Consider the following 25,744-nt stretch of genomic DNA (forward strand, 5'->3'; position numbering starts at 1 on the left):
AACTTGGTGGACTGTTTGGGTGTGTTATGAGGACGAATCGATTCGATTTTGATGAAGATCTGAATACGGATAATTATTGGATTAATATGCATAAATCTGATACGATAATTATTGAATTATTAAGTGATTCTTCACCATTGAGAGATCGAGTGAAAAGCGATATATAACATGATATTTACTCCCGCCAGGGAGTAATGCATTCGATCGTGTCCGTGTGTGTGTGTGTGTGTGTGCATGTGTGTGTTCGTGTGTTTGTGAACAAGATATCTGGAAAAGTTCTGAACGGATTTGGATGAAGGTTGGTGGGATGATTGCCCTTTGGATAAGGAAGAATTGATTAGTTTTTGGTGAAGCTCAGGATATTATTCCGGATCCAGGAATGTTTTGAAGGATTGTTTACCATTGGAAGACAGGGCTCATTTTTTTTTTAACGATATTTTCTATATATTCTATATTTAACATTGTGATATGAAAATAGTTTTCATATTTGTTGTAAATGTAGCTTAAACGCGTGGTTATGCGTTACAACAACAACAACAACATGCATTTTAAGGCCATTTTCCCTGCTGGAGCGGGGGTTAGCCTTGCGGTCCCCATGACAATCTTCTCCATTTTGCCCTATTTTCTGCATCTCATCTTGTTAACCCCCTTGCCCGCATTTCTTCTTCCACCATCTTTAGCCAAGTCTTTCTCGGTCTTCCCGTCCTCTACTTCCTTCTACATTTATTTCCATCACTCTTCTCAACCAGTCACTTTCATCCTTCCTCAACACATGACCAAACCATCTCAACCTGTTCCTCTTCACAGCATCCATCACAGGCTCTATTCCCATCATCTTTCGCAATTCATCATTTGTCTTCCTCTCTCTCAACGATACTCCGCACATCCACTGAACCATTCGCATTTCCACCCTTTCCAGCCTTCGTTGCTGCTCTACGTTCATTACCCATGTCTCGCTCCCATAAATCCTAACACCTCTCACACATGCAGCATACACCTTTCCCTTCAGCGTCAACGACACTCCCCTCCTCGTCAGCACGCCACTCAGTTCCCGAAACTTCTTCCATGCACATCTCACTCTTGCAACCGTTGCCGAGGCTGATCCACCTTCTCCATTCAGCATGTCTCCAAGGTAGCAAAATGTTTTCACACCTTCCAGCTTCACACCGTCTCCAAGATCCAACTCAACATTTCCTCCATCTGCAGCTCTCTCTGTGCACACCTTACATTTGAATGTAGCTGCCACACTGGTTAATGACCCTCTCAGACCACTACATTTTTGATGAACCCACTCAGCGCACATTGTACATTGAATGGAGTTCACTCCGACACCCTTCCTGCACACAGCACATGGCCACTTCCCAGTTCTTTCCACCTCACCACATGCTTTACCACTTGCCATCACCTTTGTCTTTCCGATATTCACCTTCAGACCTTTTGTCTCCATACATTCCTTCCACTTGTTCATCTTTTCCTTCAGTCCATCCATACTTTCCGCAATCAACACCAGATCATCTGCATGCAACAACTCCCACTGTAAACCCTCCTTTACGTTCTGAGCCAGCACCTCCATCACAGCTACAAATAGTAGTGGACTTAGTACCGACCCCTGATGCACTCCCACATTCTTCCTCAAACTCACCACTGTTCCCGTCCTTTGTCCTTCCAGCTGTGCGTGCTCTTTTGTACATTGCCATCACTACTCTGATCAACCATTCCTCCACTCCTAACTTCCTCAATGCCCATGTCAATACTTCGCGTGGAACCCTATTGAATGCTTTCTCTGCGTGGAACCCTATTGAATGCTTTCTCTGCGTGGAACCCTATTGAATGCTTTCTCTGCGTGGAACCCTATTGAATGCTTTCTCCGCATTAGAGCGGTGTATTTTGTTAGCAGCGTCGTCTTCAAGGTTCTTTTTTTTTCTAATAAAGACATATTCTGTCATTTTAAAACCACCAAAGTGTGTATTCGGTTTCCTCGTTTCATAAAATGTATCGTTTGATACGTATCATACTTTAAAACTTTTTTTTTTTTTTTTTTTTTTTTTACCTCAGAAGAGATATCAACATTTACCTCAGCGAATGTCAAACGCGGTGTCAGTATTTGATGAACTTATAAAGACTTAGGTGAGTTATAAGTGTGACAAGCATGTGCATGGGATTCTTCCCAGAAGAATGAGTGGTCGCATTAGCTTGCACGACTTAAAATGAGCGAGTTTTGTTTTGACGTTTGGGCCAGTTTTACATGTTGTATCCCTAAGGAATGAAACGAACGTTTTTCCTGGCTTACAATTTTATTTGAAGTCACACATGCCTCAAAATACACTCACTTATATAGAATTGGATGCTGAATCCGAAAATGTAAGTGAAATTGCCTTTTTTAACATTATCTTCTATATATTTTAAATATATATCTGTGCAGTGTCTGTCTTGTCTTGTGTTATCTTGTGTTTTCACTGAACTATTCCCTCAAACTTTTGTGAAATCGTACTATTCCAACTTGACCCACGGCGGGAGTGTGCGCTCTCCTGAGTGGCGTTCTAGTTATAAAAGTTATGGACGAGTTTTGACTAAACTTTGTGGACGAGTTGGTTAGGTGACAAGAACAAGCCAATTAGATTTTTTTTTTCAGGTCCAAATCCAGATCCGGCTTATCAGTGGGATACAAAACATAAACTGGTGAGCCTGCCGGAGGTGTGCGCTCTACCGAGTGCCCTTCCAGTTTTTTTTTTTCTTTTTTTTTACTACTTATAACTACCTCTTCCATGTACAGTGGAAAACAACTTGGTATGCGGAGGACATATGTGTTTGACAAGTTTTCCTTTTGACCAATAGTTTTGAGTGTTCCGGATGGCAAATAAATTTATGGGCAAAAAAGAAAATTATCATGTCAATACTGTTCCTGTGTTGTTTTATTGGAGTCCCAGCTGTTATTGTTGCATATAGCATTGGGATTGGGGGGCAGGGGAGGAGGGGTGGGAGTTGGGGAGGTGGACAAGTTCACACAGTTTTCCACTTTAAACATTGACTAACCGAGGCGCCAGTGTTGATAATGTTGCCTGTCAAATTTTCTCATCAGTTTTGGCAAATGTGAATGGAGAAAGCTAACTAGCATGCAATTGGAAAGATGTTTGAGCATGGAGCCATGCAGAATTATTTTTTTTCTGAAAATGGGATCAAAATTTTATCGCTAACGTTGTCGTAGTCTGTCACACGCATTGGGGTGGTCCACAATTATTATTATTTTTGAAATGTCATGTTCCCACTGTTACGTGCTCCTCCCCAAACCCCGGTCACGGTGTACCAACGATCCCCGAGAGGAGTCACGGCAGAAAGATGTGTTATTCTGTGTGTCAAAGATCAATGGTGAAACCACACCAATTGTTACCAACAAACAAGTATTGCATTAAGGTCACACAAGAATAACAGTACAATAACAATATTAATCAATTGTACAACCAATATGTCATTCCTATGATGGTACCATCAGTTTCGTACAATATAACTCACTGTGCTCCAAGTGAGCGAAAAGAACATTCCCAATGTCTCTGTCCCAGCTTCAAACCAAAGTCGATCCACGCTCCAGTGATTGTCAGAACGATGTTGTATCGAGACCAGAATCCCGTTCGGTTGACAGTCACACTGCCAAAGATGGGCAAAGGTATCCTCAAGAGGCGACTGGGAAATCACACCTTCGGGTATGGACGTTCAACGGCTCCCAATCGGCGAACCGCAAATTCCCACTCAAAACCACGTTACACACACACACCAGGTTAACGTCTGGATGCGGTGAAATGGTTGAAGCGAGGTGAAGAGCCTAGAACGATGCGAAATCGGGCGCAAGGCAAAATAGCCAACCGGCCCGTACTCGAGACGTAATGGCACTCCAATGATTCTCTTCGGAATCAACCGCAAAACCTGTCACGTAGGTTTATCTGTCACAGCGATAACAACTCTGTCGCAAGAATCCCTTTCCCAGGAAACCCAAAGTTCACTTGTGACCCCTGTTCGCCAGCATTTCCTCAAGACCTCAACGCAGCTCGGCTCCTTGTCCACCTCACTCGCTCCGCCTCTTCTTCCTATTTCTCTTCTATTGATCTTTGACACACAGAATGACATATCTTTCTGCCGTGACTCCTCTCGAGGCTCGGAGGTACACCGTGACCGGGGTTTGGGGAGGAGACACCTTTGCCCATCTTTGGCAGTGTGACTGTCAACCGAGCGGGATTCTGGTCTCGATACAACATCGTTCTGACGATCGCTGGAGCCGTTGAACGTCCATACCCGAAGGTGTGATTTCCCAGTCGCCTCTTGAGGACACCTTTGCCCATCTTTGGCAGTGTGACTGTCAACCGAGCGGGATTCTGGTCTTGATACAACATCGTTCTGACGATCACAGGAGCGTGGATCGACTTTGGCTTGAAGCTGGGACAGAGACATTGAGAATGTTCTTTTCGCTCACTTGGAGCACAGTGAGTTACATTGTACGAAACTGATGGTACCATCAAATCTTTTCAAAAATTGGAATTGAAAGTTCAGTCCTGAGGACCGTGTGTTAGTGTTGCTTCCTGTTCCAGGTCAGCCACTACAGGCTAGATATTTTGGTCCCTATGCAATCTAAAGGAGGGTTAATGAAACAGATTATGTGGTGACAACTCCCGACCGACGGAAAAAGCGGCAGCTGTGTGTGCGCCAAGTGAGCGAAAAGAACATTCCCAATGTCTCTGTCCCAGCTTCAAACCAAAGTCGATCCACACTCCAGTGATCGTCAGAACGATGTTGTATCGAGACCAGAATCCCGTTCGGTTGACAGTCACACCGCCAAAGATGGGCAAAGGTATCCTCAAGAGGCGACTGGGAAATCACACCTTCGGGTATGGACGTTCAATGGCTCCCAATCGGCGAACCACAAATTCCCACTCAAAATCCACATTACACACACACACCAGGTTAACGTCTGGATGCGGTGAAATGGTTGAAGCGAGGTGAAGAGCCTAGAGCGATGCGTAATCGGGCACAAGGCAAAATGGCCAACCGGCCCGTACTCGACACGTAACGGCACTCCAACGATTCTCTTCGGAATCGACCGCAAATCCTGTCACGCAGGTTTATCTGTCACAGCGATAACAACTCTGTCGCAGGAATCCCTTTCCCAGGAAACCCAAAGTTCACTTGTGACCCCCGTTCACCAGCATTTGCTCAAGACCTCAACGCAGCTCGGCTCCTTGTCCACCTCACTCGCTCCGCCTCTTCTTCCTCTTTCTCTTCTTCGTCCGGTTCCCGATCCGGTTTCCGGTTTCTTTTAAAACACCAACTTTTTTTACCTTTTGAAAACAGTTATCTCTTTCACTTAAACAATAACAATAATAGTACATGGAACCAAAAATGTTTACAGTGGATGAAAACCACAACAACGGAAGTGACGAATCCGTAACACCCACCCTCCAGAACTGTTCCAATATCTAAAAAAAAACACTTACAGGAATTTTAAGTTGAGTTATGAATACCCTGCATGCCTTGTTGATGTTTTATGAAGGAAAATATGTTTTGAGGGGTCTATGCAGTATGCATTGTACCCTGTAGAGTAGGCTGGCCGGAGCATGTGTGTTAATTGAACAAGGACTGGGCACCAAACTGCTATTTCTTGCTTGTCGCCACCACATACTTGAAATTGTGATTAGTTGGAGCAGTCTTTGTGAGCTGCATGGGTCCCTCCTCTGGACCAGAGATCTTAATCTTCAAACGATTCCAGGCTCGCTGGGAATTTCTGGATCAGGATAACTTTGATAATGCAACCACAGATGAATTGGTTCGTGAATCCCTTTCTGATATCAAGGATGATGTTCTGCTTTTCGTTGAGAGTCAGCTTGCTGAAATCCGGCCAAGAGATGATTATCGGGAATTATTGTAACTGTGTGTAATCTTTCTGGGTGGAGTTCCTGCAAAAGGAGTCCGGTTAATGGCCCCAGGACCCATGCACCATGCCCGTTGGATGTCAAAGGTCATCTATAGCCTGAAGGTTTGGATGTTCAGAGGTCAGTTCAAACTCACTAGCAAAGAGCAGAAAGGACTGAGAGACATTGCCATCTTCACCATCCGTATTTACATCAGTGCATGGATGACAGCTCCTCTTGCAAATTCTGCCCCAAACAGTGATTTGTTTCTTCTAAAATCTCTGGTGCAGTACAAAGATGTAAACCAAGCAATTTCGAGTTTCAGCAACCATGAAACTAGCAGGCCATCTGTGGTACTTATCAGAGGACCTGATTGGTCTTGCATTTTTTGACAAGAATGTGCCTGCAGCAGTGAAACAACAAATGATCCTCGCACTGGAGAATGAAGGACAAGAAGATCCTCCGAAGCACATCCAAGTTGATCTGGGAAATATTCAGGAAAGTGGTTTGGAAGACGTTGTTACACAGAATCCCGCATGCTTTTTGAAAAGATGGACCTTCCTGACAGTTTTCTGTAAGCAGACCCAGAAACTTGGGAAGACTGAGACGATTTTAAAGCAGCGTGTGAGACTGTGAAGTGTGAAGGCCATGAAAGTGGTAAATGACCATGTGGAACGAGAAGTTGCACTAATTCAGGAGTTCAGTGGACTGCTGACACATAAAGATCAACTTCAGTTCCTGCTGCAGGTTGTGCAGGAACACAGGAAAATATTCCCTGACAGCAACAAGAAGACCCTAACTGGAAAAGACTGAATAACCAGCTGGTAGATGTGTTTAGAATTTGTATGGACTGTATGTGTAATTTGTGTATTGCGTTATATACTAATTTCACCTGTATAGTGTATAGACTATATATACTGAAATTTCAAGTTAGTTGAGCTACCTCTAAATATTAAAATAGATCCCTAAAACTTCAAATACAGTGTTTTTATGACCAAACGAACAATTGTGGATGGTGAGAACATTAAAAAGTTGTTACAATTCTTTTTCTCATATTATTCTGGACCACCCAAATATGCATGGTGAGTGAATGCATCGTGGCGTGTACATTGTGGATGTCAGAATGACAGCAGAACATGCTGGGAGCAGGTTGCTCATATGGAGTAACAAACAATACGCGTAGGACAGTGCGGGCATTTGTTTGTTTTAGCGTGAGGTATAGCAGGGGTTGAGGGAAGAGGAAAACAAAACTAGTGTCTCTTAACCCTCCTAGTTGTATCTCAAACATACCTCAATATGCCTCAATCGACTACTTTTCCAAACAAACTCTAGCTTCGGTATAATTAGGATGTTCGACAGCTGGACATGTCCTGTGACTCAGAGAGATAACACAGTACTTATTTACGATGTGAATTGCTCTTATACGGGATGGCCATAGAACGTGCCCAAAATCTATGTTGTAAGGACATCCTGGATCGTGCTGTGTAACTGTACGTGCCACTCGATGATTGGCTCACAGATGTGTGCGATAACTGGGCAACCCACTAATTAGCTCTGAGATTCCCGGCCCTTGTGATTTCAGGGTTAAAGCCAGAAAAGTACAACCTGAGGAGCAGATGAAGTAATGCTCGTAAAGAGTGCTAGGCAAAGCTGGGTTAAATTTAGTCTGTGTTTGGCTGCTGGAGCAGTGGCAGAAAGCCAAACAACCTGAGTTCTGCAAAGCTCAAGGCATCCAAGCCATAAATGGGACCCAATGAGATGGTGCTCACCTGGCCACAGGTGAGGGTCCCGTTGTTACAGAGGGTCCCGTTGCAGTCGTGTCTGATGAGTGATTGCCTGAACCATTCAGCGGTGAACAAATCAAAAGCATATATTGTTACACAAAGCCAAAACAACATTTTATGAAGGTAGGCCATGACCACATTATGCATCTCTGTCCTGCAAGTTGTGAGTGCAGGGTTCCTACTTGATCTTAAAAATCATTGAAGGTCCTTAAATTTTATCTTTGTCTTTTCAAGGCCTTGAAAGGACTTGAAAAAGTCCTTTTATTCTTTAGGTCCGATTTTAATAAATAATTGTTTTTGTATACAGAGTGGAGGCTCATGGAGGAGTAAGAACACAGAACAGGCCAGGACATAACAGAACAAAAACAACAGTGCTAATAATGGGGGGGTGGGAGGGAGAGGTGGGTGGCATGGGCGTCGATGGGTGGGGGACGGGGCGGGAAATATCCCCCCACTATTTTCAACGAGGGGGGGTTATCCCCTCGACTTTCTACTCGAATATAACATAAAATGTGTTGCTCTGTACAATCCACACAGGCCTGGATGTGGGATGTTCTCCAAATACATCTTCTAATTATGTATAAACCAATATTAACTTTCCCCAAAGAAGTTGTTTCTTAAATCGACACTCCGCTGGTGGGCATTATTTAATAACAGAGAGTGGTATCGAGCCGTGCATGGCATGCGGGATCTCATTTGTCCAAGCATGGAGTGTACGGTGTACGCATGCGCTAAAAATGAATCACGTGATTAGTGATTACCGAAAGTGTGATACGGGTATAGACATCCCCGCTGCAGTGCTGTGTAACTATGTTCCTTCGCGTTTTCTTCCAAAGGAGCCTCTTTGCTCGCCCAAAGTGAAATTGTCAGGTAAGAAAAAAATATTTAATTGTTACATTGGAGAAAGTGCTAACTGAGCCAGAATTGATTCGATTTTGGTGAAGATTCAAATTCAAATCCGGATACAGGTTTTAAACTTTTAAGTGATTCTTCACCATTGAGTGATAGGGCCAAAAACGATATGTAGGATGATATTTCAAAAAGTTGTGGACGACTTGTGACAAAACTTGTTGGATGAGTTGGTTTGGCAACAAGAACAAGCCAATTGGATTTTGGGTCACTTCCGGATCCAGATCCGACCTATCAGAGGGATACAAAACGTAAACTGTTCACCCTGCCGAGGGATGCTCCCTAGTTTATAAGTGACATTCTAGTTTAATAAATGTTGTAGTCCAAACTTTATAGACGTACTCACATTGTAAAGGTACCAGCACTGTACATACTTTATAGACGTACTCACATGGTAATAGTACAGCACTGTACATACTTTATAGATGTACTCACATTGTAAAGGTACCAGCACTGTACATACTTTATAGATGTACTCACATTGTAAAGGTACCGGCACTGTACATACTTTATAGATGTACTCACATTGTAATGGTACAGCACTGTACATACTTTATAGATGTACTCACATTGTAACGGTACAGCACTGTACATACTTTATAGATGTACTCACATTGTAATGGTACAGCACTGTACATACTTTATAGATGTACTCACATTGTAACGGTACAGCACTGTACATACTTTATAGATGTACTCACATTGTAAAGGTACCAGCACTGTACATACTTTATAGTACAGCACTGTACATACTTTATAGACGTGCTCACATCGTAATGGTACAGCACTGTACATACTTTATAGATGTACTCACATTGTAATGGTACAGCACTGTACATACTTTATAGATGTACTCACATTGTAACGGTACAGCACTGTACATACTTTAAAGACGTGCTCGAATTGTAATGGTACAGCACTGTACATACTTTATAGATGTACTCACATTGTAATGGTACAGCACTGTACATACTTTATAGACGTACTCACATGGTAATAGTACAGCACTGTACATACTTTATAGATGTACTCACATTGTAAAGGTACAGCACTGTACATACTTTATAGATGTACTCACATTGTAAAGGTACAGCACTGTACATACTTTATAGACGTACTCACATGGTAATAGTACAGCACTGTACATACTTTATAGATGTACTCACATTGTAAAGGTACCAGCACTGTACATACTTTATAGATGTACTCACATTGTAAAGGTACAGCACTGTACATACTTTATAGACGTACTCACATGGTAATAGTACAGCACTGTACATACTTTATAGATGTACTCACATTGTAAAGGTACCAGCACTGTACATACTTTATAGATGTACTCACATTGTAAAGGTACAGCACTGTACATACTTTATAGACGTACTCACATGGTAATAGTACAGCACTGTACATACTTTATAGATGTACTCACATTGTAACGGTACAGCACTGTACATACTTTATAGACATGCTCGCATTGTAATGGTACAGCACTGTACATACTTTATAGATGTACTCACATTGTAACGGTACAGCACTGTACATACTTTATAGACGTGTTCGCATTGTAAAGGTACAGCACTGTACATACTTTATAGACGTACTCACATGGTAATAGTACAGCACTGTACATACTTTATAGATGTACTCACATTGTAAAGGTACCAGCACTGTACATACTTTATAGATGTACTCACATTGTAAAGGTACAGCACTGTACATACTTTATAGACGTACTCACATGGTAATAGTACAGCACTGTACATACTTTATAGATGTACTCACATTGTAACGGTACAGCACTGTACATACTTTATAGACATGCTCGCATTGTAATGGTACAGCACTGTACATACTTTATAGATGTACTCACATTGTAACGGTACAGCACTGTACATACTTTATAGACGTGTTCGCATTGTAATGGCACAGCACTGTACATACTTTATAGATGTACTCACATTGTAATAGTACAGCACTGTACATACTTTATAGATGTACTCACATTGTAACGGTACAGCACTGTACATACTTTATAGACGTGCTCGCATTGTAATGGTACAGCACTGTACATACTTTATAGACGATCTAACATTATAATTAGGGCCTACGGTCAAATGTGTTTTGTGGCCCCGCCCCCATCAGGCTGATTGACAGTCGTTGTCCCGCCCACCCCTCTTGACACTTCATTGTCTAATGTGTAAATATGCAGTCATGCCTGCTTTTTATGGAATCCTTTCAAGTTATGAAAAATTTGAGGTGTCATGATCCTTCCCACTTTAAAATACAGTAGATTTGCTTTTGAACAAAGTGCTGAGCTTAAAACAATGTTGAGCTTAACTGTCTGAAAACAATTACAAACGGGCTATTTTTGTTCTGTCAATTTTGTTGTTCAGCCATACTGTCCAAACATTTAACCGTTTACGTGCTGCTGTCGCAGATTTGTCACAAAATGAAAATTCTTCTATTTTTTGAAAACGACCAAAAAAAGTATTTTTTTTGAAGAAAAATTTGAAGAAAAAAACACAAGATGCAGCACACAAATGGTTAATGAGTGTTATTTGATGTAAAATCCTCCACAGATGACTGATTGGTTGGTACTTTTATAGGTTTACAAGTTCGTATCTTGGTAGGTTTTATTTTTTGAGGAACTGTGTGTCTGTCATTCCGACATGAGAACTCTTCCAACTTCCCGATATATCGTCAATTCATTTTAAGTTTGATATCAGATTTCAAATTGGTGACTATTTATGCGATTATATCAAATTATGAAAAAGACAAAAAACATAATCATCTTCTTCATAGCCACTTCAAAATTATTTTCCCAACAAAATGTCCAGAAAAGTAAAATTCATTACAAAATGAAAATGTAATTAATGGCTTACCTTCATGAAAGGCTTTATCGTTGGTCAGCCAAACTTCACCTCACAGGTGTCTTAGCTGCCATTTTGTTTCAACCTATTCAAAAACACGATCCACTCTCATGGACTAATTTAAGTATATAATTGATATCTGTGTGCAGGTTTGATGATCTTATCTTGTGAACGAAATAACCTGCAAAATTTGGAGTGAAATCTGAAAAAGCTAAGAAATTAACGATTCTTCTAACTTCTATAAGTATTTTTTTGATATACATGGGCTAAGGCTCATGATCGAGCTGACACATACACAAGCACACAAACGCATACACACACGCATTACATAACATCATAACAATGGCACCGCTTTTCTCACCGTACTCAGCAGGGTATTTCCTCAAGAGGAATTCTCTCCTCCCCATGAGTGCCAACCAATGGGGATTGTCCGTACTCTATCCTTTCCAAAAAAGTAAGCAGCACTTACCATTTTAAAGTCTTTGCTATGACTTTAACGGGACCAAACCGGATAGGTGTTTTTTAGGAGACACCATCTCCTTACTGGATGGCCGTTTGCTCCCTACATGAGCTCATCCGCCCTTTGCCAGGTGGTGTTTTTGGTCCTCGCAGGATGTCACAGTTGCCCTCCCCACTAGCAAAGCTAGTGAGGAGTGTTGGTTTAGTACCTCGCCGCCAACCCGATCATGTGGCAGGTAGCATTCATTGGGTTACATGTTGCCAGTGGCATTCCCAAAAGACTGGCCTGACAAATTTATGTAAGCAAGGCTGTCATCCCTCATTCTGCACTGTCGTCTTAATTCATACCTTCATAGGATAGGGTGTCACTCACTCTACTGGGACCTGCGATACTTGTGATTAATATTTGGAGTCTTTCATTTTTTTAAATTTTTTTAACTGTCCTTTTGACAGCATTTTGTATGTATACTGCATGCTCTCAAGGTGTCCAGGGTTGTGTTCAGTTACCAAGCAGCTAGCTAGCACTTGTAAAGCCAGCCATTCCTTCTGTGCAGTTTTGAATGGAGTGATTGCCACTTGGTGAGTGAGTGCTCTACAAGAAGCTTGGTAACTGAACACACCCCAGATTAATGACATGGCGACGAGGATAAACATCTCTACCATGACTTCTTTCAACCACAACGATTAATTCATCCCTCAGGGTGACAGATTTCAACACACCACAGGGCAACGACGAAAAACATGTTGATAGAAATCAAAAGCAGGTTTTATTCTAATTATTTCTTTTTCCCATCAAAAAAAATGCTTTATTCACTGTCAGTGACTAAGTGAGGTACCCGGTGTGTACCCCGGTTTAGAATAGGTACACCGTATCCCTGCATGTCGTAAGAGGCGACTAAAAGGGTTGGCGTCTGGAAGGGCATCCGGCCATAAAAGCATTGCCTCAAAAAGAGAACCATGACAATTACAACTACATATGGGCAGGGTACAGCCCAAAGTACCCCGTGGGGGACCCCACTCCCTCTCGTCAAAACTCAAGGTGGGGAACCCGATCGAAGCAAGGGTGGAAATCATTCCATTTATGACGACGAAACGTCCATGATGCCCGACGTGGAGATCGGTTTCTGAGCTTTGGGACATGGAATGTAGGGACAATGACAGGGAGATCCGGCGAAGTGGTGGAAGTATTGGTCAGAAGAAGAGTGGACATATGTTGTGTGCAAGAGACGAGATGGAAGGGAAGTGGTGTGAGAATGTTGAAGGGCAGGCAGGGACAGAAATACAAGTTTGTGTGGCAAGGGTGCCCAGAAGGTGTGAATGGTGTTTGTGTCCTGCTTTCTGAGGAGTTTGTAGACAGTGTGGCGAGTGTGACTAGAGTGAGTGATAGGTTGATGATGGTGAAAATGATGATTGGAAAGCTCTTGGTGAACATCATCTCGGGGTATGCTCCACAGGTTGGTCAGAGCGATGAAGAGAAGGACAAGTTCTGGTGTGCTATAGAGAAGCTGATGGAAAACGTGAAAGATGAGGAAGTTGTTGTGGTAGGAGGAGACCTAAATGGACATGTGGGAAGGAGTATGGCCGGTTTTGAGGGAGTTCATGGGGGTTACGGATATGGTGTGAGAAATGGAGAAGGTGAAAGGATTTTGGAGTTTGCTGATGGAGCTGATTTGTTGATTTGTAATACTCAGTTCCAGAAAGAGGATAATAAGCTTGTTACATACACGTCAGGTGGGTTTACGACAACCGTTGACTACCTGCTGGTGCGTAGGCGAGATAGGGGGCACCTCTGGGACACAAAGGTGATCCCGGGGGAGGAGGCTGTTTCACAGCACCACTTGGTTGTCTGCGACATAAGGGTGAAAGGTGCGAGGAGAGCTCGGCGGGTGAAGTACCAACCGAGAATGAAGGTGTGGAGGTTGAAAGAGGTGACAGTGAGGGAGGCATTAAAAGAGAGGCTGAATATGGTAGAGGATGATGTGGTTGATCTTGAAAGTGGTTGGATGTCAATGAAAGATAGTCTGTTGGGAGCCGTTGGTGAGGTATGTGGATGGACAAAAGGACCATCGAGGCACTCAGAAACATGGTGGTGGAATGATGATGTTGGAAAGAAGATTGACGAGAAGAGGAAGAAGTTCAAGGAGTGGCAGAAGGCGAAGAGTATGGGGGCAGAAAAGGCAGAGCATGAAAATTATAAGGCAGCCAAGAAGGCTGCAAAGAAAGAGGTCGCAAAGGCACAGGAGGCATGTAGGAAAATGTTCGGAGAACACTTGGATTTGGAAGAGGGTCAGAGACCGGTATTCAGGATTGCAAAGCAGATAGCAAAAGAGAGGTGTGATGTGATGGGGGTGAGTTGCTTGAAGGATGAAGTGGGACAAATCGTTGTGGACCCAGATGGAATTAAAGGCTGATGGAAGAGATATATGGAAATGCTATTGAATGCAGAGAATGAATGGGATGGCAACACAGAGAGTAACCCAGTTTTAGGACCGGCAGAGAAGATAACCGAGAAGGAAGTTGAGGAAGCGATAAAAGCAATGAAGAGTAGAAAAGCGGGAGGGCCGACGGGAGTTGTGGGAGATACGTTGAAGGCAGCGGGAAATTGGGGTGTGAAGAGAATGACAGAGATCTGCAATCTGATGGTGAAAGAAGGCCGCATTCCAGTGGATTGGGAACTGAGTACCCTCGTCCCTCTATACAAGGAGAAAGGTGACCCTCTGGACTGTGGCTCGTATCGAGCGATAAAGTGATTGGAGCATGGAATGAAGGTATTGGAAAGGGTGTTGGAGAGGAGGATAAGGCAGAAAGTGAAGATTGACGAAATGCAGTTTGGATTTATGCCAGGAAGAGGAACGACAGACGTGCTTTTTATTGTGAGACAGTTGCAGGAGAAGTATATGGAGAAGAGGAAGAAGTTGTTTCTTGGGTTTGTTGATCTGGAGAAAGCATTCGATAGGGTTCCACGCGAAGTATTGACATGGGCATTGAGGAAGTTAGGAGCGGAGGAATGGTTGATCAGAGTAGTGATGGCAATGTACAAAAGAGCGCGCACAGCTGTAAGGACGAAGGACGGGAACAGTGGTGAGTTTGAGGTGAAGGTGGGAGTGCAGCAGGGGTCGGTACCAAGTCCACTACTATTTGTAGCTGTGATGGAGGTGCTGGCTCAGAACGTAAAGGAGGGTTTACCGTGGGAGTTGTTGTATGCAGATGATCTGGTGTTGATTGCAGAAAGTATGGATGGACTGAAGGAGAAGATGAACAAGTGGAAGGAATGTATGGAGACAAAAGGTCTGAAGGTGAATATCAGAAAAACGAAGGTGATGGCAAGTGGTAAAGCATGTGGTGAGGTGGAAAGAACTGGGAAGTGGCCGTGTGCTGTGTGCAGGAAGGGTGTCGGAGTGAATTCCATTCAATGTACAATGTGCGCTGAGTGGGTCCATCAAAAATGTAGTGGTTTGAGAGGGTCATTAACCAGTGTGGCAGCTACATTCAAGTGTAAGGTGTGCACAGAGGGAGCTGCAGATGGAGGAAATGTTGAGTTGGATCTTGAAGACGGCGTGAAGCTGGAAGGTGTGAAAACATGTTGTTACCTTGGAGACATGCTGAATTGAGAAGGTGGATCAGACTCGGCAACGGTTGCTCGAGTGAGATGTGCATGGAAGAAGTTTCGGGAACTGAGTGGCGTGCTGACGAGGAGGGGAGTGTCGTTGAAGCTGAAGGGAAAGGTGTATGCTGCATGTGTGAGAAGTGTTATGATTTATGGGAGCGAGACATGGGTAATGAACGTTGAGCAGCATCGAAGGCTGGAAAGGGTGGAAATGCGAATGGTTCGGTGGATGTGTGGAGTATCGTTGAGAGAGAGGAAGACAAATTATGAATTGCGAAAGATGATGGGAATAGAGCCTGTGATGAATGCTGTGAAGAGAAACAGTTTGAGATGGTTTGGTCATGTGTTGAAGAAGGATGAAAGTGACTGGTTGAGAAGAGTGATGGAAATGAATGTAGAAGGAAGTAGATGACGGGGAAGACCGAGAAAGACTTGGCTGAAGATGGTCGAAGAAGAAATGCGGGCAAGGGGGTTAATAAGGGGAGATGCAGAAAATATGGCAAAATGGAGAACATTGTCATGGGGACCGCAAGGCTAACCCCCCCGCTCTAGCAGGGAAAATGGCCTTAAAATGCCTGTTGTGTTGTTGTAGCGACTAAGTGAGGTGGGAGTCTGGTGGGAGGGGTGTAGGACTTGGGAGGTGAAGTGTGGGGTGGGAGGAGGAGGGAGGTGGAGAGGAAGGAGAGGAAGGAGTGGGGTGGAGAGGAAGGAGTGGGGTGGAGAGGAAGGAGTGGGGTGAGAGTCCGGATGGAGGTGGGTTGGGAGGAGGCAGGGGAAGGGGTGGAATGAGGAAGGGGAAGAAGGAAGGAGGGAGGGAATGGGTGGGGTGGGAGACTAAATGGAGGGGAAGGGTTGGAGATGGGGTCCAGAGGGAGGGGAAGGGTTGGAGAGGGAATCCAGAGGGGAAAGGGTGGTGTGGGATGAGGGAAGGGAAGGGGTGGAGTGGGAGTCAGGAGGGAGGGTTGGGTGGGAGTTGGCAGGGGTAGGGGTGGGATGAGGGAAGGATGGGTGGGATGAGGGAAGGTTGGGTGGGATGAGGGAAGGTTGGGTGGGATGAGGGAAGGTTGGGTGAGATGAGGGAAGGTTGGGTGGGATGAGGGAAGGTTGGGTGGGAAGAGGGAGTGGAAGGGGTGTGAGGAGGGATCCTGCATTGCCCGGCAATGCCGGGTACACATGCTCGTGTGTAATAAATTATAAAATTGCTGCTTAACTCATATAGTTAACTACCATGTTAGAAAAGGTTAAGAAAACGAAAATTAGGATTTAGGCCTAGTTTACTTGGTTCCATTGTCAATTAAATTGGATTTTGATTTGGGATTTAGCAGTTGCAATAGCGTCATCTATTTTATATTCCACAGTTCTGCTTTGAACTGACGTATGTGTGTCCATGCCACTTGTTATTCCATTTGGCATAATTTGGTAATCTGAGCTGCCTAATTGGCTCCGATTGGGGATGTGGTGCCTTCGCCTTATTTAATGCCCTGTGTGCTCTAGTCCAACCCCTTTTCTCCTCTTCAAATATTGCTCAACTGTTGTTGCTTCAAATTGTGTGCTGCCCCTTCCCCACATTGCCTCCCCCTGCCCACCCCACTGTTTAAGGATCATGGAGGGGCTTGTACATGTATTAGAGTTGATTATGCAGGACACACAACAAAGTATGTTGGATATGAACTTGGGATCCCAGCATCATGAGACGTGTGCTTGAAATGCTTGCTGGAGTTATTTTTTTGCTGCATTTATTTTATTTTTTAATCACAGGTATTATCAGTGAGAATAAAAATAGTTGCTAATTCGAGCAAATCATTAGCGTTCTGTGTTGGCAGCCCAAGAAAAAAATAGCCACGTGGGGGACTGATGACTATTTCCCCATGGTTTCTGATCAGTCTTTTTAAATAAATTACCTGATTTTGAAGTGACCCCTTGCCCCCCCCCCCCCCCCCACCTGTTCAGCATCTCATAGAGTGGATCCAGATGGGGAGCACAACCCCATGTGACCTTACTGTTGTGATGTAGTGTTCCAAATTTGGTCCATATCGGTCATGTAGTTTCTAAGGAAAATATGTTTTAGTGAATATGAAGGATTATGGGAGGGAGCCCATGGCCCCCTTTCCAGAGGAGATACAGCCATGGGGAGCACAACTTAATGTTGTGCCATCGTCCCGATGCCTCGTGGCGAGTTTGGTCTAGATCTGTCTGGCAGTTTCTGCGAAGACGTTTGAATTAAATACCAATATTTGGGGCAACCCCCACCCCCACCCAATCCCCCCGGCCCCTCTTTTACTCCCTTTATAGGAGGTGCATAACATTGAGAAGTGTTGTGATTTATGGGAGCGAGACATGGGTAATGAACATAAAGCAGCAACGAAGGCTGGAAAGGGTGGAAATGTGAATGGTTCGGTGGATGTGTGAAGTGTCGTTGAGAGAGAGGAAGACAAATGATGAATTGCGAAAGATGTTGGGAATAGAGCCTGTGATGGATGCTGTGAAGAGGAACAGGTTGAGATGGTTTGGTCATGTGTTGAGGAAGGATGAAAGTGACTGGTTGAGAAGAATGATGGAAATGAATGGAGAAGGAAGTAGAGGATGGGGGAGACCGAGAAAGACTTGGCTAAAGGTGGTGGAAGAAGAAATGCGGGCAAGGGGGTTAACAAGGGGAGATGCAGAAAATAGGGCAAAATGGAGAAGATTGTCATGGGGACCGCAAGGCTAACCCCCGCTCTAGCAGGGAAAATGGCCTTAAAATGCCTGTTGTTGTTGTTGTTGTTGTATAGGAGGTGCATCCAGATGGGGAGCACAACCCCATGAGAGCTTGAGAGCTTGTTGTCCTGATGCATCATACCAAATTTGGTCCATGTCGTTCGGGTAGTTTATGAGGAGATGTTTTAGTCATATGTTAACGTACATACGTATGGCTGGACACCCGGACCCACTCTGAGGTTATTTCGGAGAAATAGCGTGGTAACTATAGTGAAGTAGATGGGGTGCCGTTGTAAATCCCCACACTTGGCACCTAAAGCAAAGTTGAAAGATGGCAAAAAGTTCCACCAGGATTGATCTGATATCAAATTTTGAGTTTAAAATGCCTTCCTGTTTTGACCCCTGTGAATCTAAGTCCCCATCCACTGGGCCATGAACCGGTGGTCAAATGTAAAAAAAATCGTTGCATATTTCATGCGTCCCCCAATGTCGATTGCATATACACTATACAGTGCAAAGTTTCATTTTACAATGTGTCCGTAATTGCATTTTTTTTTTTTGGCCTTTTGACCACACTCCAGGGGGCGTGGCCAAAAATGACATGGCTCTCGCACCTTTTTGTCTTGTGTTGCTCACAACTACCAAGTTTGGTAAATTTCTGCACAACTGTGTAGTAGGAGATCGAGTGACGAATGAACGAACGGATCGACATTTGGAGCTAATTACAATATCCCCTCATTTTTGTTACAAACGAATGTGGGGATAAAAAAACGAGAATAAAGAGGTTGAAGTTATAAAGTGGTTGAAAAGACTACAAAGTGCTGATGTTTCCGGCTTTAGCCTTCGTCAAAGAAAAAGAGGCTTTTATAATGATAGTTTTACCCTTCATCAGAGCAAAACCACAGTGGGAAACAAGGTGCGGCTGAAGTTTTCGAGCATGAGCACTTCATCAGGGCAAAAGAGCCTTTTGCTCTGCCGAAGGTATATGCTCGAATGCGAGCCGCACCTCATTTCCAATAGCGGTGAACATACTCTTATCAACTTCTGCTTCATAAAATACACTGGTTCAACAAAGTACTTGATTTGCACTTGCATCTGTTTGCTCGCAGGTTGAAGTGAAACCCTACGTGCTTGATGATCAGATGTGTGACGAGTGTCAGGGCGCACGTTGTGGTGGAAAGTTTGCCCCGTTTTTCTGCGCCAATGTCACCTGCCTACAATATTACTGCGAGCATTGCTGGGCCAGCATCCACTCCCGTGCCGGGCGAGAGTTCCACAAGCCACTGGTCAAGGAGGGTGCTGATCGGCCACGCCACATTTCGTACCGCTGGTGCTAAGATGTCTTTCCATCATAATGCTACCTGATGTTCTCCTCTTATTCCTTTCCCTTACTCATAATTCTCCTTCGAATTACTTTCACCCCCATTCCTCATTTCCTGCCTCAAATCTCCCTGCTGATCTCATTTACCCATAGCTTTTATCCCAAGGTTTTCCTCCTCCTAATCCACTGCCAGTTATACCCCGTCCTTTCTCTACCTACTGTTCTCATGTGCATCCCATTGTCCTGCGAGTCATAGTGGCTGCTTTCGATGCCGCGTGTTGCCTGTGTTATTGGTCGGCTTGTTCTCTGGCCTGCACTGCCCCAACCCGCTGAGCCTGGCAATACTGTGGACGTGAATGTTGGCAGTTCTCCTCTGGTACCACTGTGCCCCCCCCCCCCCTCAATTCTGCACGCCTCCATTTGCTGTGACCCTTTTTGTAACATGTAAGGTACGCCGTACCTACCTGGCAATCATCCGATCACGAATGGTGTCGAAGATTAGGGGAACCGCACTGAGGGTGCTGTGCTTTTATGGCCCGTGAATACGTAGCCTTTATATACGCTTCGTCTTGTCCATGCCTCATTGACGCACACATATAGCAGTCGTGCTTGTTAATCTTTACATGTAACAGGAAGTGCTCCTGAGTCCAGAGCCCTCGTTTAAATATGTAATGCAGAAAGATACAAAATGGTGATTGCAAGTTGTGCTCATCATGGTCATGCTTAGCATTGTGGTCTTGCAGTAGCCTGAGGTGCATGGCTACCCATGTTATTGGCGTATCGGCTCTTTTTTGTCTACGTAGTGCATGGCACAATATTTCTCAATACTGGGATAATAGGGCCAGTCAGGCAAGTCCTTTATTAACCCTTTCCCCTTTTTGTTCTTTGTTTGTTTTGTTTTTTGTTATTTCAACGCGAAAGCTGGCCACCGGCTTTGCTGCTCCCGTGCGGTCTTAAGGCAAAACAGCACTCATGTTCTGCCATGTAACGTCCCGCTTTCTAGCCCGACCGGCTGAAAGTTCCCATGGGAGCAACCAAAGCATGATGCTGCATGTGGATGGGTGCACACTCGTCCTTATGTATGCCACAGTCATCACGGCCTACTAGCTTCCGAGCTTTAGGCTATCAGCCGCTACCACCTTTTTCATTGTGTTGTGCGGAATAATACCTCAATGCGTTAACTTCCCTCCCACTCTCCCCCCCCCCCCCCCCCCTTCCTTTTTTCTTTTCTCCTTTCTTTATTTTGCATCACAATCGTAGCTCGACATAAAACTAGGTCTGCTGCTATGTAAACAGATGTGTGAAAAAGGCTTTCCTGATGAACCTGTCAGCGTATTTACATGAACAGCGTGATTGCACAGAGGGTAACTATTTCATACATAGACTTGATATTGCCACAACAGATAAGAATGAAATGTTGGTAATAGCATGTTTACTTTTAGCCTAATGCATGTCCTACTGTAAATATAAACAGCAATTTGATCCTTAATCCTTAAAAGTGACATATTTGCAGAATATTTAACACTAAAGCTTCGCGACCATGGTACAAAATTACAACTAATAGATTGTGATCAAGCGTTATAGACTAAGTTTCTATTGCAATGGAGGCAACAGCGTTTGAAGGGTTTGGAAGTGTGCCGAGGAAAGTGACAGATTTGGAAGCCAGAAAGGTGTGCATTCACTTTTGGTGTGCGTTCTCTTGGCGTTTAACTGAGAGCTTCGAAACTCTCTACCTTTTTGTCATGGGCTGCCCGATCCCTGCAATCTTTTTCCCTTCCGATGCCCGCACTCAGACAGGCTTGGTATTTGTTCCTCGCTCATAACAAACCTCATTTGCAGACCTTGGCACACCAAAGACGACTATAGGGGACACAAAAGGCAAACTAACAAACAAATTAAAATGCAAGCAGAATATTTTTTGTGGAGGGGGGGATTTATTTGCAAAATTTGGTCATGTGACTAGCCTATTTAGTAGTTGTGATGTGCAGGTTTTTTGGGGTTTTTTTTTTCCTTTTCCTTAAAATGCTACCCATAAAAAAGAACGACTAATTGCCCATTCCTTTTCACACGTTACAATGTACAACTTGAAAATTTGGCAAAAAAGAAACCCTCCCGATGCTTGAATTTACAGTGCTGCTGTTGTAATGTTGTAATGTGCAGGATTTTTTTCCTTATCCACCCCATCTCTTCTCCCTCCCCCCCGCCCCCCCCCAAAAAACCACCCTCACCAAGTATTGTGTGAGTCTTTCCCCGATTCGCCGACAAAGATACTGGAAACATTTAACCTAAGATGAGTTTTCCTCATAGTGTTTCTAAAGCATTTATTGTGCAATTAGAAGCGATATTGGTATTGTAGCAGTTGCAACTAATTAGCCTTTGGCATAATATAGTAACGTTTCCGTGTTCTGTGTTGTGCCGTTTGTGTGTTTCCCTGTCTTAGCGTTGCTGTCATTGAGCTGACTCTTTATGATGTTTTGGAAATGACTTGAGATTTTTTGTACTGGTGAACTAATTTCTGTCGATAATCACATTTTAAGATGGACGTGCACGATTCCTGGGCTTTTGGTGCGTTGTTAGCTGCCCGACCGTGTTTTTCTATTTTTCATATCCCACATCGACATATGTTGGTATGCACTACTTTTGTAACCTTCGGACACTTTTTTCAGACACACAGACTTTTGTAGGCATGCTTCTCTTTGCTGCATCGTTTTGCAATACCTCAATTTTTCAGAAGTAGGAAAGAAAGAATATTTTCTAAGTTTATTATTCATAAAAATGTATAATTTAATTCTGCATGAAAAAATTAAGAGATGGAAGATTTTTATTTTTTGCATCGCTCCGCTTTCTAAAAACTTCGAATTGACCGAGAGCTTTTTTATATACTTTATTGTAAAGAATAGTAGGTAGCAGGCTTACGTAGAACTTTCGCCTCGAAGTACGATCGTAAAATCCCGATTTACGAGAGCAAACTTGAGCAGACCTGCGGTGGGTTGAGAGGCTGAGGTTGAGAATGAGAAACGGGCTCTGTCCCGTGGAAACAATTGCTGCCAGAGCTCCGGGGTAACGGTTGGCAGGACGTTGTACACACCTTGCAATGGGGCAAGGCTTCGGCCGATGAATCACGAATAGTTTTATTTTTGTATTTGATTTTGTGTTTATTTTATTACAAACTCTGCTGTACGGTGTTGGAAATGTTGCTGAATCTGTTGGCTCATGGAACGTACATTCTTTTTGGTAATCCCATCGTTTGGTTTTGATCCGCCTGATTTTTCTCGCAAATTCCTTTTGCTGTTCGAAGAGTCTGCAAAAATTGCGGATTGTGTATCTTTTGTTTTGTACCTGCATTGCATTTTCTTTTCACCTTCATGATTGTAAGGTCGACTTATGTTGGGGATTAGTTGGGCACTGAACCTAATCTGAAGGATAAACGTGACAGCTTTTGGAATGCCCCCACAATGCAACAGGTCAAAGATTGTCCCTCATAGGTTGTATCACATACCTGTTAAGATTGACACTGTTGTAATGTGCAATAATTATGCTTGTTCATAAAAGCTGAAAGCCTGGAAAAATTATTTTGGTGTAAGATCTTAGAACTTTGTTATCCACTCATTTTCTACTGTAGAAAACCCCTTATTTTTCATATTCAGTTTATACTTAACTTTAAAATACAATTGTATAATTAATTATTTAAGAAAATCCAAAATGGGGAAGATTTTTCACACTTTTTCATAATTTAGTTTCTTTAAAATATAAAGATCTGAAATATTGCATTAATATTTGTTTTGTATTTCTATGTTGGAGTATATAATTTTATGATCTATAAAAGTTTGGTTTTTATCTTTTTTGGAGTTTGAATTTTTGTTTTATTTAAGCAAACTTAGAAATAGGCAGCCTGCAAAGGCATTGCAGTGGTTTACAGAAGAGGGTGTTCATGTGGTATGGAATAACCGCGATATAGAACAGAAATATGCAAATAGCAAGCAGAGGCTGTTGGAAATTGACGCGGCTCTTCACACGGAGAATGTAAGTGAAGAGTTGAATAAATAAAAAAAAGATGTGCTTTGACATATGTTTCTATGTTTTTAAAAGAATCCAGTCCCAGTGGTACGGTATGGTATGGATATGCATTTATCTCTTCACTGAACCTTTGTGTGATTATGCGCTTTTTTCTTTTTTAAGTCTTTGAAAATGGTGTTTTCAGTAGAGCCTGTGCTACTTGAAAATGGGGTCAAGTGTTCAGTTCTGGAAGGGTTTGTCGCAAAACATTATATCTTCAGGTAATTCCTCAGTATTTGTAGTGTGAATGTTAACAGCTGAAATTAAACAGTAAACATCTGCTTTAAGCTAACATGTTCCTGCCTCTTGTCTTCTTTTTAACACTTGCTATTGTGCCCTGCCTTCCTGCATTTTCCTCCTGGAAAACTACCTGCGCTTTCACGTTTCGTGTGCTAACCGCACCTGCATGTGTTCTTCCACAAAAGAGACACCACGGTCGTTTTATCTCGTTTTAATTTTTCTTGCTTTGATCCAAAAAACTGGTTTTCCAAAACCTGTTACATTTGAACCGTCTAATTTGCATGCTGCTGTACTCGGGAGTCCATGCTGTTAACACATATGGCTTCTTCTCCAAACTTCTTCAACATGATCCTTCCACTTCAAGAATGATGGTGGATAATTTATTGCTCAGACTTGATGTTAGCTTTCAAGTTAATGATATTGGTCTCATTATTTAAACGGTCAATCAGGCTAACCCTCCTGAGAGCACCCTTCGGTCATTATGCAAGGGTCGCAACAGGTGTGTGTCCATCCAACGTGAGTCGGAAAACGTAATCTGGCAAACCTTCAGGCCGAATTCACCAAGTGTCTCATTCAAAACTAAGGTAGCACATTAAGACTTTCTGATGTGTGCAGCCCTTCCATTAAATCAAATGGGATAACAGCTGACTCACTGAAGACGAGGCTGAATGACTTAACTAGGTGTCTGCAGCCAAAGCTCATCTACCCAACCCATCCCTCTTTGTCCCCACCTTATCCCCTCATACACACTGCTCTATCCCCCACCTTAGCCCCCTTAGATGTTTTCAACTGAGAAGGTGGAGAAAGTTCTGGCCAGCCTTGGCAACAGGCCCAGATGGCATCACCGAGGCAACAAGCCCAGATTTTCTTTTCCTTTTCCTATCACCTTTCCTTTTCTCAAATGGCCTCATCTACAGTATGCCCATTACTTTAGATTCTGTGCCATCCACTCAACTTTGTGTATGCTACTAATTCTCTCTCAACCATGTATGGAGATCCTGAAGCTCAAGTGAAAGGTTTGAGCATTATCGTTGGTCATACCTCAGACATTTGACAGGGTTTTGCACGCTGTTACACCACCTCCTCTCCAAGCAGAGACAGGAGTGAACAAAGGCAGCATCTTCGGCCTAGTGCTGTTTCAATTGTATACTCCACTGAGATGCACTGGAGAAACCCTCTTTTCTCTTAACAGATGACTCCACATCCCGTCTACACTTGGGCAGTCGTGGATTTCCTCTCTACTGAACTGGAATTATCAGATTCCTCTCTAACATTTGAAACATGTCCTTCAACCCAGGCAAATATCACATTCGGGCCCTTTCTCTCCAGAAGAGTCATCAATTAAACCCACCTATTTATGTCCACAATCAACCACTGGGAGAAGTCCACTCACTTGAACTTTGGGCCCACACCATCACTTATGACCTCTCGAGGGAAAATTATATATACTGTATATATATATATATATATATATATACATATATATATATATATATATATATATATACATATATATATATATATATATATATATATATATATATACATACATATATACATATATACATACATACAGTCATGTGAAAGAGCAAGTACACCCCATGTAAAGTTTTGACTTTTTCAACATATTTCAACATACAACTATTTTTTTTTTTATTTTTTTTTTTTTTTTTTTGTATACAAGATCGAGGCTCGTGAAAGAGCTAACAATAATCACAAAAAAGACAAACCGACACACAAAACACAAAAAAACAAGGGGAGCGGCAGACAAGATGGGGAGAGAGGGGGAAGGACACAAACACAACATTTGAGAGCAGGGACATCGGGAGGACTTGGGGGGAAGTGGGAGAGGAATAAAACATATGAACGCTGCAAGGACTCTGGGGTGAATTACCGGGGGTAGA

General features: G+C 43.2%; 1 protein-coding gene across 5 annotated transcripts in view; it reads left to right on the forward strand.

The window, feature by feature from the left end:
• Positions 1-23,381, forward strand: part of CPEB3 (cytoplasmic polyadenylation element binding protein 3) — a 231,018-nt gene extending 207,637 nt beyond the window's left edge. For all 5 annotated transcript variants that reach the window (XM_068110056.2, XM_078774597.1, XM_068110050.2 and 2 more), the window contains one exon: positions 19,333-23,381. In XM_068110056.2, the coding sequence (XP_067966157.1) occupies positions 19,333-19,560 (228 nt within the window). In that variant the 3' untranslated portion in view covers positions 19,561-23,381. The remainder of the gene's footprint in view (positions 1-19,332) is intronic.
• Positions 23,382-25,744: the final 2,363 nt, after the last annotated feature.

This window comes from Myxine glutinosa, chromosome 3, assembly GCF_964187855.1.
Source record: "Myxine glutinosa chromosome 3, kmMyxGlut1.1, whole genome shotgun sequence".
Lineage (NCBI taxonomy): Eukaryota > Metazoa > Chordata > Myxini > Myxiniformes > Myxinidae > Myxine > Myxine glutinosa.